At 40.3% G+C, this 16,662-nt stretch overlaps 1 protein-coding gene and 1 pseudogene across 2 annotated transcripts in view; one reads left to right on the forward strand and one right to left on the reverse strand.

Annotated features, from left to right (window-relative positions):
• Nlrp14 (NLR family, pyrin domain containing 14) overlaps nucleotides 1–12,786 on the forward strand; it is an 84,649-nt gene extending 71,863 nt beyond the window's left edge. For both annotated transcript variants that reach the window (XM_011241938.2, NM_001002894.2), the window contains 7 exons: nucleotides 1,231–1,395; nucleotides 4,706–4,876; nucleotides 5,742–5,912; nucleotides 7,129–7,299; nucleotides 10,725–10,895; nucleotides 11,830–12,000; nucleotides 12,460–12,786. In XM_011241938.2, coding sequence (XP_011240240.1) covers nucleotides 1,231–1,395; nucleotides 4,706–4,876; nucleotides 5,742–5,912; nucleotides 7,129–7,299; nucleotides 10,725–10,895; nucleotides 11,830–12,000; nucleotides 12,460–12,592 — 1,153 coding nt within the window. In that variant the 3' untranslated portion in view covers nucleotides 12,593–12,786. The remainder of the gene's footprint in view (nucleotides 1–1,230; nucleotides 1,396–4,705; nucleotides 4,877–5,741; nucleotides 5,913–7,128; nucleotides 7,300–10,724; nucleotides 10,896–11,829; nucleotides 12,001–12,459) is intronic.
• Gm3765 (predicted gene 3765) lies at nucleotides 13,413–14,937 on the reverse strand (annotated as a pseudogene).

Genomic DNA, 16,662 nt, shown 5'->3' on the forward strand with positions numbered 1-16,662 from the left:
ATGTGATTGTACTTAACAATCACTGTACAAAGTATTCTAAGAACAGAGAAAAATGGAGATGCCTGGGGATATGGGAATATGAGTTCATTTGTTCTGGGAAAGATTGCAATGGTTGTAGTAGCAGTCAGCATGTGGTTTTGAGGCTCAATTAAGAATGTTCTAGCTTCCTACCAAATATTCTCCCCTAGAATCTAATTTTTTGAGAACTCTGGTGTCATATTTTAAGCATATCTAAGCCTATAGATAAGGAGAGGCCACTGGATGTATGAGTCCTTTTTACTCATCTCTGAGCATCTCCCTCACATTGTTTTCCCCAAATGTCACTGGTGTAAATATAAATAATTGATGCTACCTTTTGGGTAGTTTCTTATAAAACAGAAGGGTCCCTCTAAGGGATGATATCATGGTGACTGTTCTCAATTAGGCTTCTTGATGGTAAGTCGTTTTTCCCCTGAAAACAAAGTTGCTTCTAATATACTTACAAAATGAGTTGGGGAAGATGGTTAGCTGTGTAAATGGGCAAAAGTACTTTCTTGAGGGCACTAAGCTAGAGAGAGAGGGAATGGAGGAAGACTGCTGGGTAATGAGCTGGAAAGGAAGTGGTTTCCAGGGGCTTACTAGTTAAGGTGAAGTATGGACAGATGGAATTCTGGTCTATAAGAGGCACTGCAGAAAAATCAAGTATATTAAATGAAAATGCATTTAGGAGGAAGTAAAGAAAAATCAGGAGATGAACTTTATTACCTATACTACCCTCTGTATACTTAAGCCCACAGAATGATGGCATATCTGCAACAGTATATGTTGCTAATGATAGACATGTGGTAGATGATTTTGTGTATTTACTTTTGATTATAGAAAGGATTTAAGTGTTGTAAGTTGATGTTATCATCGCAGAATTTGGAGTAACCTGGATAATTGTGGTAGTCATTCCCAAAAGTTGAGAGGCTAACTTCCCTGATAGATTTTCATTTCCATTTCCATCTCCAGTAATGTCAAATTAATTGAGAATGTCAGTTGTCAGGCTACAAACCCAAAGCTATGTGGTAGCCTTGGTGGTGGTGTTTGGTGGTGGTGGTGGTAGCAGTTCTCTGGAACTTTCTGTTTGGAGCTTTACCCTGGAGTATGAGAAACCCAAGAGTCAGAGAAGAGATGAGAATAAGAATTGAAGATGATAAAACTGTGGGTGGAGATAATTATATAATCATGCTGCATATATTTCTTTTGAAGATTCAGAGCTGTCGATTTCCTGAATGGCTGTCAGGATTTTACTTTCTTGGCTTCCAATAAGAAGGTGACACATCTTGACCTGAAAGAAACTGATTTAGGAGTCAATGGACTAAAGACCTTATGTGAAGCCTTGAAATGCAAAGGATGTAAATTACGGGTGCTTAGGTAAGCTTGAGTTTTCATTATAACTTGGACTTGTGTCTGCCCAGTAGACACTTGAAATCTGGACTTGGTGTTCCCAGGGCTGTATAGTGGAAGTCTACTTTTCTAGTTCATCCCCAACCCCAGGAAGACTACTCACTCCTCTCATTCCCCATGAAACACTTTTCATTGTATATTTGTGTCCTTTATCTTTCAAATGAAGAGAGGGAATAGACCAAGAATTAATGAACATTTAACACTTTTCTTAGTTCTGGCATATATTATGTCTTTGATTAATGATAACAGGAACCAATGTTAGAGAAAGCTCCATTGTGCTTGATTATTGATAGCAAATCCCTGCCATCTTCAACTGTGGCTCAGAGCCAACCCTGGAAGGCTGAGAAAGAACAGTGTAGCAACTGTCAACTGTCAAGGTGTATGCTCACTGTCATGTACTGTTCCTCTTACTGCTGGCCCTCCAGTTGATGCTCTTTAGGAATAAGGAGAACCTTAGTCATCATACTTAGTTTACACATTGGATGATAGCCTTTAAGAAAACTTATTGTCTAGTGAAAGTCAGTTAAATCAGTTTCTCTCATGCACAAAGCCAGAAAAATGGATTCATCTTAGAAATTTTTATAATCCCTGGACAGTTCTGTGAGTCAAGACTGAATCTTAATGCATGAAGGGCCAAGGTAAGTTACTTCCCATAAATAAAACATAGTCCAGGTACTTGAAACATAGCAAAACCTGGCATAAGGGCTTTTGAAAATAGGAAGTTGAATTCTATGACCACTGAGTTTTTTTTTTAAGTCTTAACCAGGTTTTTAAAAATGAAATTCACTTAACATAGGTTTTAAAAGATGAAATTCACTTAACACATAGCATCTCAAAGAGTTGATGGGAAAGTCTTGAGTATGGTTGAGAGTAGGTCAGGTTGAGACAGAAACTTAACTACCAGGCAAGTAGACTTAGGATTAAACCTGTATTATCTGGAAGCCACGTGAGTGAGACATATGTCACTGGTTCTTATGACTAAAGATAAAATACCAATAACAAAACAAAGAAAATATCCACACTGTTATTTGTTAGGGAAGATGTTTTCTTACAGTGTTATCTATGGATCTAAAACAAAGGCTTTGGCACTGGAAGTGGCAGGACATAAGACCCCTTTTCCTTTGAGATTTGAATAATGCATTATACTGAAGATACTCACCGTAGGTTTATATAGTAGGCTGCTGAGTCAGAGACTCTAGATGTAACTTGACTTAGTAGAGCCAGCAGTGACTGTTCAAGTTTGCAGTAATCCTACATTATGGAAGACTGGTTGTTTTCTAAATGTGTGGCCACGTGTGTGTTATAATCTCTAGTCTTGTAGGCCTCCTAAATATTTCATGTGGGATAATATCCAGCTTCCTATTTGCTTTAGATCTCCTATTTGGACAGTATTAATGTCCAAATAATTAATATTCGTAATTAATAGTTCTAATTAGTATTCATAATTAATATTTATAATTAATATTAATAATTAATCTGGTCTGTGCATAGATCATGCTGAGCTGAACTCTTTAGAGGTGGATTTTGATATTTTACTTTCTGGTTTTACATGATATGAGTCATGAAAGTATTGAAAAGCAGAACTTCCCAGGCTTATCTGCTAACTTGGGTCCCTTATCATAAGAATTTTGCAAATATAAGACTAAAATGTACTAGAAAAGTTTAAATTATAGATTTCAGATATTTTGTACCTGACATACTGAAAAGGTACAAATACATTACCATTTTTCATGGGAATGTTTCACTTTAATTTCATAAATTTTATCTTGATGAAAAAATGTATTGTCCTTTTCTTGGTGGGTGTTTTTAACCATTGCATACTGTGGAATAGGAATATGAAGGGAAAGCCTGGGGTAGATGAGTGTATATTGTTAATTGCAGAAGAAGTCCATCTGAGAGGCAAGGCCATCATGGCCTACATGGTAGAGTATTCTAGGCCAACCAAAATTACAGAGTAAGTCTTTCTCTTTGCCCTCTCTCTTCTCTCCCCCATACCTTCCTAGCACTACACTAAGCCTCTGCCCACCTACTCCATGCCATGATGGACTGAAGCCTTTGAAACCATGAACAAGAGGAATCTTACCCCACTTAGTTACTTGTTTATTTTGTTACAGTGACAGAAGACAGGATGACACTGAACTGTTCCTGTTCCTACTAATACAAACCTGACTTGTGATAAAGGGAATCTAGTGATTCGGTTAAAAAAGATTATTTAAAGGCTAGGCCTTACTAATAAAATTTTCAAAAAGAAATTAAAACAATACAAATGAAATAACTTTAAAAAAAGACAATAGAGTATGCCTGGAATGTCCTATCACCTAACTCTTACACATACTGTGCACACAGCCCATGTCACCTCTTCATAGGCCTTTGTGCAAATATTTAGAAGGATATCACATGTACTTTCTGTTTCACTCAATTTTATTTGCTGCTTCTTCTTTTTATAATGTGGAAGTGGGGATCAAACCCACAGCTTTGTGCATGCTAGGCAAGCACTCTGCCAACCAAGCAATAATCCCTTATTTTATTTTTTTTCTTCATTCTTTTTCTTTTATTGGATAGTTTCTTTATTTACATTTCAAATGTCATCCCCTTTCCAGGTCTCCCCTCTGGAAACTCCCAACCCACCCCACCACCACCACCCCCACCACCATCCTGCCTCTACCAGGGTGCTCCCCCACCTACCCACCCACTCCCACCTTTCCACCCTGGCATTATTCTAACTCTGTAGAAGATCACTTAAGATGTATAGACTTTGGGTCTGACTAACCTTATTGGTGGGTAAAGTTCTTTTAATTTACCAAGTGCTTTAACAATAAAAATTTTCAATATTAAAGCAAAATTAGGTTGTTTAGAAAATGTGAGTTGACTCGAGAATAAAAACCCATGGGAGACATAGATTTGGCACTTGACTTGTGGTTCATCTTTGCTCTGCAAATCAGTATACAACGCCAACATCACAGCTTCCCTCTGTCCCATCTTCTCGTTGTAGGTATAGGCAACCCCTTTCCTCATTGTGAAAAAAAAAAATACCATTTAATGGATTTAAAAGTGTAGTCATTCATATTTTCGAAAGGCATTGGGATTTTCCAACCTGATAGAGAACTAAGTAGGACTACAGAAGAAGCATCTATCAGGGCCGTATGCTTCAGCTATTAAATATTTTGGTTTATGAAAGGAAGCTGAATTTTCCTGCCCCCACCCCCAGGCCAGGCTGAGTGAACAGTGGTTCTAATTCTCTGAAATGTCATTTCCCCTTCTGTGTGTTGCTTTTCAGGTTGGCATCCTGCGACCTGAATGTAGCCCGTTGTCAAAAGTTATCCAATGCTCTCCAAACCAATAGGAGCCTGGTATTTCTGAATCTGTCCCTCAACAATCTATCAAATGATGGAGTAAAGTCGTTGTGTGAGGTCTTAGAAAATCCAAACTCTTCTCTAGAGAGACTGGCGTGAGTCAATGGACTGGATAGGAATAATGTGTGGGTTAACATAGCTGGGTCAGGTTTCTTTGTATGCCTTTCTATTTTCCTTTTGTCTTGGGATTAAGTCTAGAACCTTGAACGTGGTAAGCATCTAATAACACTAAGCTGTATGGCCAGATGTCCCCTTTTCCCAAGTTTGCCTCTGTGTCTCTATGTCTCTGTGTCTGTCTCTTTCAGTCTGGCTCTGGCTCAGTGTATATGCACCTCTGTCACTATCTGGGGGGGGAGCAGGGTGGGCCTGTGAGAGGGGTCTGTCTACTGGGGGGGGGGTCTCTGTAGATTCTGCCTGGATGTGTTGATGGAGAGAGAGTATGTGACTGGGGGGGGGGGTCTGGGTAGAGGGTGAGGCCTATGTCTGGGGGTGGGGGTGTCTGGGAGTGATGGTATGTGTCTGTGTCTGGGGGTGGAAATGGGAGTGTGTTGGGGGATGGGGTGGGTGGGGGTATGTATCTGTGGGAGAGTAGAGGTGTCAGTAGGTGTGGGTCTCTCCCCCTCTCTCTCTCCCCCTCTCTCTCCCCCTCTCTCTCCCCCTCTCTCTCCCCCTCTCTCTCTCCCTGGCAAGGGCTTACCAACTGAACTATTTTCCCAGCCCTATCCTCTTGTGTTTGGCTTTATACTTTTCTATTTTGTTTTCACACTTTCTAGACCTCTCTCCCATTTTGTCTCATTCTCTCCAGTACTTAAATGCAATGGACTTCACAAGTTAAATGTTTGTTGGGGTTGATTCTACAGGAAAATTGGCCGATATAAGTATCAGATAGTTTCCTAGTGGAGTAAGGCAGGACCTTTGGAAACTGATGCGTGGGTCCTTTTCCATCTATTTCCACTTCAGCTTAGCAAGCTGTGGCCTCACAAAAGCTGGTTGTAAAGTTCTTTCCTCGGCTCTCACCAAAAGCAAGAGGCTGACACATTTATGCTTGTCAGACAACGTCTTAGAAGATGAAGGGATAAAGCTGCTCAGCCATACCTTGAAGCATCCACAGTGTACTCTGCAGAGCCTTGTGTGAGTGTTTGCTGTCATCTTCCCAAACTAGCATAGCTTAGAATGAATGTATATGTGTATGTACACACACACTATACATACATATATATATATTAGAATCTTTAAAAACCACAACTTGTAAATGATTTTTGTTGAGCATGTTTTCATATATTTTGGGGTTTTGATATGTTAGCAATTGCTTCCTCAAAGGCTCCAGTTTTTCTTCTGGATGTTCTAAAAGTCATACCTGATGACTATCATGCATATTTTTATATACTACTGATAACTTTTCTATCTTGTTGCTTTATCTCTAACTTCCTGTATGATCATTTCCATATTATGAAATTTTGAAATAATTTGATATGATTGTGTGTTGCTTGGGCTAGCTTTGAACTTGCTATGTAGTCTGGGCTAACTTTGAACTTGCTATATAGCCTAAGCCAGTCCAGAATTAGAAATTCCCCTGCTTCAGCCTTCCAAGTGCTTGGATTCTAGGCATGTACTATATACCCAGGCCAGATGTTTACATTTTTTGTAAGTCATTATGTCTTATAACTCCTAAAACTTATCATTTCTAGAAATAACTTTTAAAATGTAATTTTGTAATCCTATAATTTTTAATTCTTAAACACACATTATCCCAAATTTATCCTGAATTTAATGTTTACATATTTAGTTTTTTCAAATTAATTTGTTGTAAGGGTTATATTTATTTCTCCCCCATATATAAGGCATATTGTACCAAAATTATTAAATTACTGATTTAAAACATCACTATCATATACAAAGAATACTGACTTTGCTTATTCCTATTATAGTTCTCATGCCTGCTTCTCTATTCCATGTAGCTACTTTTGCAAGAGTGGACTATATACTTTTTTAGGAAAATAAAAGATTACCATTTGATAGTATGAAAAGCTGAGCCAAGTATGGTGCCCGTAATTCTAGAACTAGGGAGACTGTGGCAGAAGCATTGCATTTCAAACCCATTTTGGGTAGTCCAACCTGTGTTGCAAAGTGAGACCCTGTTTTAGAAAATTGGAAAAAGGGACAGACATTGGGATTGGCTCTGAAGAGAGTGAGTCCAGTTTTTAAGAGTTTGATGTAGATGTGACTCCTGAGGGGACAAGATGGCAGTAGGAAGTCTGCCCTGAGATGGAGTGTTGAGCAGACATGAGACTTTGACTGGGCAATAAAGGCTGACTCCCATCTTTCCTCATACTGTGCTTCTCTGTAGGCTTAGGTCTTGCAGTTTCACTCCGATTGGCAGTGAGCATCTCTCCACCGCTCTCCTGCACAACAGGAGCTTGGTACATCTGGACCTGGGACAAAACAAGCTGGCGGATAATGGAGTGAAGCTTCTGTGTCACTCCCTCCAGCAGCCACACTGCAATCTTCAGGAGCTGGAGTAGGTTTTTTATGATTCTAGTGTTGTGTACTTTGGACTATGGGTGATCTTGGAAGGCAGGGGAGAGGTGAAAGGAAGAACTGAGAAATATGAGTATCAGAGGAGGAGATTAGATCGGACTCTTTTCTCTTTCTGTTGGAGAAAGCTAAAGACCCTGTTTGGTTTAAAACCAAACCAAAACCTACAATTACTATGACCATCATGGTCTGCTTCCCTCAGAGTTCAGAGGCATCAGGCTGAACAGGAGGCATTTTAGTTTTTGATTGTGCCCTAGGAAATCTATTGTCTATCAGCTGCATCCACAAGGCTGAAATTTCTCTACTAGTTTTCCTTTCAGGTTTATTCGTTTTTCCAAAAGGTATTTAATTATTTTAATTATAATTTTATGTATATGGGTGGTTTTCCTGAATGGATGCCTGTGTACATGTGCATGCCTGGTGCCCAGGAAGGCCAGAAGATTCTAGATTCCCCAAGACTGGAGACATAGACAGTTGTGAGCCTCCACGCAAGTGCTGGTAATTAAACTGGACCGTCTGGCAGAGAGAACACTCCTAACCACTGAACCATCTTTCCATTTCCAGGTTTATATTTAAACTAATTTCCTGTTAGGTTAATATTCAAAGAAACCGGAAGGTTTTGTGTTATTATAATTAATATATTTTTCTTATTAATCCTACCATTTAATTTTTGGGGGTTTCCATACAAAGTATTGAGGTTCATCTCCATATGTATATGTCCTTATATTCTGTATTCATTTTTCCTCCCCTTGTGGATATTCCAGTGCCCCCCTTCCTCTATTTCCTATTCCCACCTCTCTTGAGATCTCTCCTTTCATTGTCATGATTCCCTTTCCAGTTAATTTTTTCAGCTAGTTTTTTATTTTAGTTTTGAGATGAGGTCTCACTGAGCAGCAAGAACTAGCTTAGAAGTCGCCACTTCCCGACTGTTTCTTGAGCACTGGAAGAAGAGAAATACCACTACTTTGCCCTAAATTCCAGTTTTAAAAGTAGCCATTTTCATTCCTGAGCTCTCTTAAGAATGCAAGAATATGCAGAGGCAGGCAGATTTCTGAGTTCGAGGCCAGCCTGGTCTACAAAGTGAGTTCCAGGACAGCCAGAGCTATACAGAGAAACCCTGTCTCAAAAAAAAAAAAAAAAAAGCAAGAATATGCATGGCTTAAATACATCATGGTGATAATTGTATGGGCGAGATTCCCTTTCATTTGGTGCTATTCCAGAAAACTTTTAACTACTTTAAATTATCCTGTAGATTAGTTTAATGACTTTATGATATTTAATAATTCATCATATAAAAACTCCAAAATAAGACTGAGGTGTCAGTCTCAACCTAGTTGGCAGCTCGATCTTCTCATGATTGAGTCCTTAGAGATATAAATCCTGCATATAGATTTATTTTTATTTTATGGGTATGGAAGTTTTGCCTGCATGTATGTGTCTGCACCACATATATGCCTGGTATCCATGAAAGGCAGAGTGTTTGAGCCCTGGAACTGAAGTTGTAGACAACTGTGAGCATCCATGTGAGTACCAGGAATTGAACCTAGGTCCTTTGGAAGAGCAGACAATATTCTTAACCACTGAGCCATTTTTTCCAGCTCTATAGCCCCAGCATTTCTTCAACTTTTACCTTCAGCTTCTTGGCATACACAAAGTGTTATCCTGACTGGATTGAGTCATGAAAGCTGTTATAGTTTGAATTTGAAATGTTCCACCCCAAAAGTTTAGATGTTGAAAATCTTCATTATACAGAGCTTCTCTGAGGTTGTGATAGAAAGAAACCTCACCCACCTGGATTCTGCTTGGAAGAAGCCTGTGAAGGCTCACTTCTCCCCACCCCTGTACTTTTCTTTCCAGCTTCTTAGCCTGACACTAGGTTGGCATGTTACCTGCCACACCCTTCTAACATAATGCTCTGCCTCATTTTGGACACTTGAAGTTGCCTTACTTTCAGGTATTTGGTAACAACTCCCAAATGAGTTTATTGTAACATCTAAGCACTCATCCACATCCTTAGGGACAAGATATATTTAATGTGTGTTACTCTGAATTTCCTTGATCTTTACTCGGCTTGATAAGATAAGCCAATGCCTTTCCTGTAACCACAAAAACAATTTCTAAGAGACCAGTATATCAGCCAGGGTGGTTGCGCATGCCTTTAATCCCAGCACTCAAGGGGCAAAGGCAGGCGGATTTCTGAGTTCGAGGCCAGCCAGGGCTATACAGAGAAACCCTGTCTCAGAGAGAGAGAGAGAGAGAGAGAGAGAGAGAGAGAGAGAGAGAGAGAGAGCACAGTATATCTAAGGCCTTTGCTCAGCCTGCCTTCTTAATACACATGTTTGTGGTCACCTTCATAGCCTCTTTTAATTTACTATTATTTTAGAACCCACTAAGTCTAAAGAGTACTGATCCTATGCAAATGTATGGGGTCATCTATTAGAACATAGCTACACCCCCAAAAGAAAACTTTCCCTCTCAAAACTTGTCAACATAGAGATGCTGCCATCTTTCACCCATTTTGATATTGGGCTGATAACCACAGCTGCTGTGAGTTTGAGTACAACAGCCATATCATAGCCAAAAGATAGAATTTTAACAACTGTCTCTATGTGTCTGTCTGTGTGTCTTTTGGTATCTGTGTCTATGTGTATAGCAGATTGAAACTGGGGCTTTTACAATTGACCTATACCCTAAGACCTCCAAACTTACTTTAAAAACATATAAAAAGAAGAACAAAAACCTTAAGTCCTACAGGGTACCCTTACGGCTCCTTGGAAACGTTTTCATCCTTTTTTTTTTTTTTTTTTTTTTTTTTTTTTCTGAGACAGGGTTTCTCTGAGTAACAGGCGTGACTGTCCTGGAACTCTTTGTAGGCCAGGCTGGCCTCAAACTCGAAGAGATCTGCCTGCCTCTCCCTCTCCTTTGTCAGAGTGGCCAGTGTTCTTAACCACTGAGACATCTCTCCAGGCATTAATAATGTATTTTAAAATGGATATACTTCACTCATGCTGCTGGGCATTAGTGGTGGTACACAACTGTCTGTACTGCAGTACCGGGAGAATCAAGCACAGTATTCTGACTTCTCTAATACTAGGAGTGTATGCTGTGTACATACATGCAGGCAAAACACTCATACATGTAATCTTTTAAATACCTAGGGGGGAATCAAAAATGCTTTTAAAAAACCAATATGCACTCGACTTTATGAGAGATAACTGTTTACACATTGGTTTCTTCTGCTCATTAAGAAATTCCATCTGTTTCTATTGATATTGTCACCTCAGTTATGTCCTGGGTTGTACTAATACATAGAAAAAAAAAAAGGTTTAACTGCCTGGGCAACTCTCCTGGAAGAACATAGCTCATGCTACTAAAGAGCTCTTTCCTCCTCTTATGTGTTGTCCATAGGTTGATGAGCTGTGTTCTCACGAGTAAGGCTTGTGGGGATCTGGCTTCTGTTCTTGTGAACAACTCAAACTTGTGGAGCCTAGACCTTGGGCACAATATCTTGGATGATGCTGGTCTGAATATTCTGTGTGATGCTTTAAGAAATCCCAACTGCCACGTTCAGAGGCTAGGGTGAGTTCAGAGAAAGGTAATTTTGTATGTGGAGAATAAAAAACAAATGGTGCTATAGAAGATAAGTTACTTTGAGAAATAAGGATCAGAATTTCAAATATATGGGCCTGTATATTATATGCCTTTTGCTACAGAATCTTCACTTTGCCTTTTTCTTTAGTGTCTCAGATAAGTATTATCCTATTGGGGCCCTCCATGCTCTGTCATTGTTTAGATATTCCAGTTGTCCTTGAATGAAGTTTTCATATGAAATAGAGGACTTTACCAATCATGTTTCTGTAGAAATGCCAAGTTCTCAAGGAGCTTGTAATCTCCTGTCCTTTCTATATACTCATGTTCATTCAGTCCTAGATCCTCAGAACTGACAGAACCAAAATTGTAGGAGAGGACCAATTCTTGAAAACTTTCCTCTGACTACCACACATAGTCTCAGCACTGCGGCATGCACACACCTCCACGAATGATTTCCTCCAGTGTGATATGGAAGTTTAAGACAAAAAAAAAAAATCCCTTTTATCCTCAAATCACTTTTTTGTTATGGTGTTTTATCACAGCAATCTGAACCCTGATTTAAGGCACCTACTGGAAGCTCTCCCCTAGCCCTGGATGTGTATTTACATAAATAACACTGCTTTTGAAGCCTTGTTATTTCTTGCTTTTTAAGGACTCAGTAGCAAGTTTCTAAGTTGGGACTGGTGAGATGATTCAGTAGGTAAAGGGGCTTAACACTTTGTACAAATAGAATTGTAATTCATGTCAGAAGGAAATATGCTTAACTCATAAGTATGTGAGTTCCTGTAGTTCATGAATTCACTCTAGCTATATTCATATCTCTTAGTTTCTAAGATTATCTTCCAAAGCTCACAGATCTCTTAAGTGCTTGTCCTATGCCATAAAATAAAGTTATTTGTCTTTTTGTCTCTCTTCCCTGTAGATTGGAAAACTGTGGTTTGACCCCTGGTTGCTGTCAGGATCTCTTAGGTATCTTATCTAACAACAAAAGTGTGATACAAATGAACTTAATGAAGAATGCCCTTGATCATGAATCAATTAAGAATCTATGTAAAGTCTTGAGATCTCCAACATGCAAAATGGAATTTCTAGCGTAAGTCTTAAATTGCTTCTCAGAGGCACTATGTCCTAGGTTGAGGGATTTAGGTACCCATTCTTTCACTGATGCCCTCAGAATCAGCCTGCTGCACTTTGATAGATTGATCTGGAACCAGACTACCTCAATTTGAGTTCTGGCCCCACCCCTGTTTAACTAGATTTGCTAGTATCTCAAAGTAGTCTGTAAAGTGGAAAAATTGATCCTTGAGGCTATTCCAAGGATCTATGACTTGAGGTTGACACAGTGCCCAGTATAATTAACAAGAATGTATTGGTTGCTTCCCTGAGAAGAGGCTCCCAGAGGCCCTTGTTAATATGCCACTTCTGTTTGCTGCATCTCCTTCATATCTTGAATTCCCACTTGCCATCAGTGTTAAATTCCCTGTGTTAGCAAAGGTTTGTTTCTTCTCCTAAAGCTTTAGAAGGTAGAAAAGATGTTCATTTATTTTCTCAGGTTAGACAAAAAGGAAATATTGAAGAAGAAAATCAAGAAGTTTCTGGTCGATGTAAGAATTAATAATCCACATTTGGTCATTGGGCCAGAGTGTCCTAATACAGAAAGTGGGTGCTGGTGGAATTATTTCTGAAGAACCGGATGTGCCTGTAAAAAATTTAAAAACCTAACTTCCAAGTGGCAAAGTCTTTAACTTGTAAGAAATACTGTTTATGTCCAGAAGCACTGAACTGCACTCAGTAGGGGTAGGTTGCTCACGTCTCTGTAAAATGTTTGTTGGGTTTCACGTGGAGGTTGAGAAAGTAAAGCAAAGCACATAAAATGCCACAAGTGTCATGTTTTTTATTCACTATGGAGCTTAAAACCCTGGGAAATAGAGAAATGAACTGGATGATAGGACTTGTCCCAGTTAGTGTTACTTATTGCTGTGATGAAACACCACCACAACCAAAAGCAACTTGTGGCGGGAAGGGTTTTTCTCATTTCCATATAACAGTTCATCATTAAAGCAGGGAGGAGAGGACCTCACACAGGACAGGAGCCTGGAGATACTGATGCAGAGGCCACAGGGGGGATGCTTCTTACTGACTTGGCTCAACATGGCTTGCTCGTTTTACTTTTCTTTCTTTCTTTCTTTCCTTCTTTCCTTCTTTCCTTCTTTCCTTCTTTCCTTCTTTCCTTCTTTCCTTCTTTCCTTCTTTCTTTCTTTCTTTCTTTCTTTCTTTCTTCCTTCCTTCCTTCCTTCCTTCCTTCCTTCCTTTCTTTCTTTCTTTCTTTTCTTTCTTTCATTTTTTTATACGTTATTTTCAAGAAATGCAAGAACTCTGTACAGTATCCAGTTGAAGGCAGTCAAAGGTTGTCGACTGCCACCAAAGCTGCAGAGAGAAATGACAACAGGAACTGAATTTTGTTTCCATCTATGGTTGTAGGTACACATGAGCATTTTTAGGCTGTGACCTTTGTCAGGACACCATTGGTGTCTGTGGGCTCCTGTTCCCACAGGGACCACTAACAAATAAACCTTTCATGCTGCCAATAACCAGTCTTTCCCATCTTCCAAGTGCTTCATTTACTGAAGAGACAGTGTCTATGTCCCAAACCTGAAGCCCCTTCTTTCTGTCCTCCAAAGTCATAAACAAATGGCAAGTCAGGACAGCATGAAGAACAAAAGAACTCCCATTTTCATGTCTCTAGAATGAATGAGACTTGTCCTATCTCCTAAGATGACCCAGATCTTCACAAATTTGTCTGCTGAAGCAGTTATAAGGCAGACTTTGATCTGACTGCTCAGATCAAGACCAGAGACTTCATCATTGTGTGCATTAAGTGTAAGAAAACAGCTTATCTTAACATGCATCCAGATTATATACAAAGCCATCATCTGTATTAGCCAAGAAATGACACGGTATGAAGTGATTCCAGGTCACTCTCGATCGGCCCACTGAACCACCATAGGTGGTGGTTCTGGCTAGGATCTCTGCAGTCATACAGAGCCACTGATTTGTCATAGGGTCCAGAAATCAGTGTCTGTGCTTCAAATGGATGAAACTGCAGAGTTTGAACCTTGTCTGTAAGCTCAGTAAACCTGGTTGCTGGCTTCCCCACAGACAGATCCCAGGGAATTACAGTGTTATCTACTGATGCACTTGCCAGCACATTTCTGACTGTCTTACTCCAGGAAACATCAAGGACAGCATCAATATGTTCTTCTGCTGAGGAACTATTCTTCTTTTCTTCTTTTTAGAAAGCTTGCTTCCCATTGTGAAGACTGGCTCTATAGAGTCCACAATATCCAGGTCCCACACCTCAGCAACAGGGGTCATGTTTCCCACAGCAATGTAATTTCCAGTAGACAGATCTGGGCTAGGATCAAATTTCAGCTATTCCACACTCAGAGGGTAGGCAGACAGGAGTATGTCAGGTGGGCATAGAAAGACTCCTTGATTGTAAGTGTGTACCTCTAAATTGCACCGCCTTTGTTCAGCATGGCCACAAACAATGTTGTTAGTCGGCTTAATCTAGAAATCTTCATGCTCATGTTGTTCCATGTCTTCCAGGGTGACCTATGGATCCTGATCACTACTACCATATGCCGTAAAGCCAATAGAGATTCGCCAATGGTCTCAGTATTTGGGTTGTCCTCTTTGTCATAATTATCTAAGTCGTACTCGGCCAGCTCATCTAGCATACAGTCATCTTGTGGATCCCCATCCTGGGTCTGGGCACTCTGCATGCCATCTTTGGAAGGACTGCTTGCCTCCTCTTCCTCACTACCACATCCTTCTTGTAATTTTCCTTTTGCTTCAGCAATGAGACATTTCACTTCCTCTTTACTTAGCTCTACCTTGTCTGGTGTCTCTGGCCACGCTGCAGTGGACCCAGGCCACGCAGGTCACTTGGCAGCTGGAATTCATGATCTTTGGCTTGAACTCAGTGCAAGCTGGGGACCTGGTCACTGGGAAAGACTACTCTGAGCTCTGTGATTTCATATCTCCAGCCATCCTGTTGTATCTGGAAGACACAATTTTTTGATTTATCCATCACCTCTGGCTCTTATCTTTCCACCTCCTCTTCCACATATATCCTGGTACTTACTGGTCTCATCTTCATTTGGCTTTCAAGGAAAACACAGGATAATTCTCTTATGGTAGTGAAACTTTCTATTGTCATGCCAACTCTGTTGCCAATCCTCAAATGTTATTCCTTGCTCCCCGACATTCCATACAGGATACCATTTTCTGTTTTCTGGAGCCCCACCAAGATAGTGACCCTCAGTCGGTCTTTCCATGTTCAGGCCACTCTTCAGGCACCACCTATAGCCGCCAGTAGCCACAGGTTACTAGGTTCCTGAAAAAGTCCTTTGCTATCCCCATTCCAAAAAGCTTCATCTATCTTTCTAATAGAACCCATGACCACAAGCCCAGGTTATAGCACCATCCACAATGGGCTGGGCACTCCTGCATTAATTACTCAAAATGTACTATAGCTAGATCTTATGGGGGCATTTTCTTGATTGAGGATGGGGGTGGGGGAAGTAAGACATTAAATTATCTACCACAGGACTAAAGATTCACAAGCCTTGATTTCCCACAGTCCTGACTTAGTTCATACATGTACTCTAACTTATTCTATTAGAATGGCATCCATATGTGTGCTGAGTACTGCCAATGTCAAAGTCACTTGTGTCTTTAAATGTAGATTTATATACACTCCATACTAGAATCAATGAAAAAGAATATTGGGGTGACTCTCCATAGAAGTGAGCATTTTAAGTAACCTCTAAGTAGGTTGAGAATCAGTAATTTAGGTAGATGAAGGAATAAAATTCTTCAATGAGTACTCTGTAGCTCCTGTTACAAAAGGGAGCTTAATTTTGAAAGGGCATAGGCTATTGGAGATAAAAATAAAAATACTCATTCGATAAAATGGCACAGTAGTTATCTGTAAAAGATTGTTAGGAGCTATTAAGTAAAGCTGTAGAACAAACCATTCCAGAACTCTGTGTGGTAGGGGTGGAAAAACTAGTGACTTTGGAGCCAGGCATGGTGGTGCATGCTTTTAATACTCAGCACTTGGAAGGAAGAGGCATGTGAATCTCTGGGTTCAAGTTGAGCCTGATATACAAAGTGAGTTCCAGGGCATCAAGAGTTACATGATGAGATCCTGACTCAAATAATTCATGACATGGCAAATGAGCATTCAGCAAAGGCTCACCCAAGCATTTTCCTCTCCATGGTATCATGTGTGGCTTGCTGGTGGGATTGAGTGGGAATGCTCTGGATGCTACTTAGATGGCTGGAAACCCAATATAAAAGTCCTGTGAGGCATCTATGTCTGTGAATTGGAACAGTTTAAGCTCTGCCCTGGGAGTGCTGCCAAAGCTCAGTGTGGATGAGGTGGTAGTGAGTAGCTACAGGGAGAGCACTTAGAAGAAAGGCTACTTGTGGGAGTGAAGGGGGGTTATTAAGGGTGGGGAGAGGGTGACTAAGAGCAGGGTGGGATGGGTTGAGACCTGAGGGGCAGGACCTGTGTGGAGGAGGTGAGTGCACTGGAAACAGTGTGCTAGCCTTGAGCAAATGGCAGAAAGAAGCCCAGAGCAAGTTTGCAGAAGGGGAGGCACATACTGCTTCAGACAGGAAACACAGCACTGATGGATTTGCTCTAGCCTTGAGTCTCTAGACTCAGAATGGAGCAGAGCAGCCA

Source organism: Mus musculus, chromosome 7, assembly GCF_000001635.26.
Source record: "Mus musculus strain C57BL/6J chromosome 7, GRCm38.p6 C57BL/6J".
NCBI classification, from domain to species: domain Eukaryota; kingdom Metazoa; phylum Chordata; class Mammalia; order Rodentia; family Muridae; genus Mus; species Mus musculus.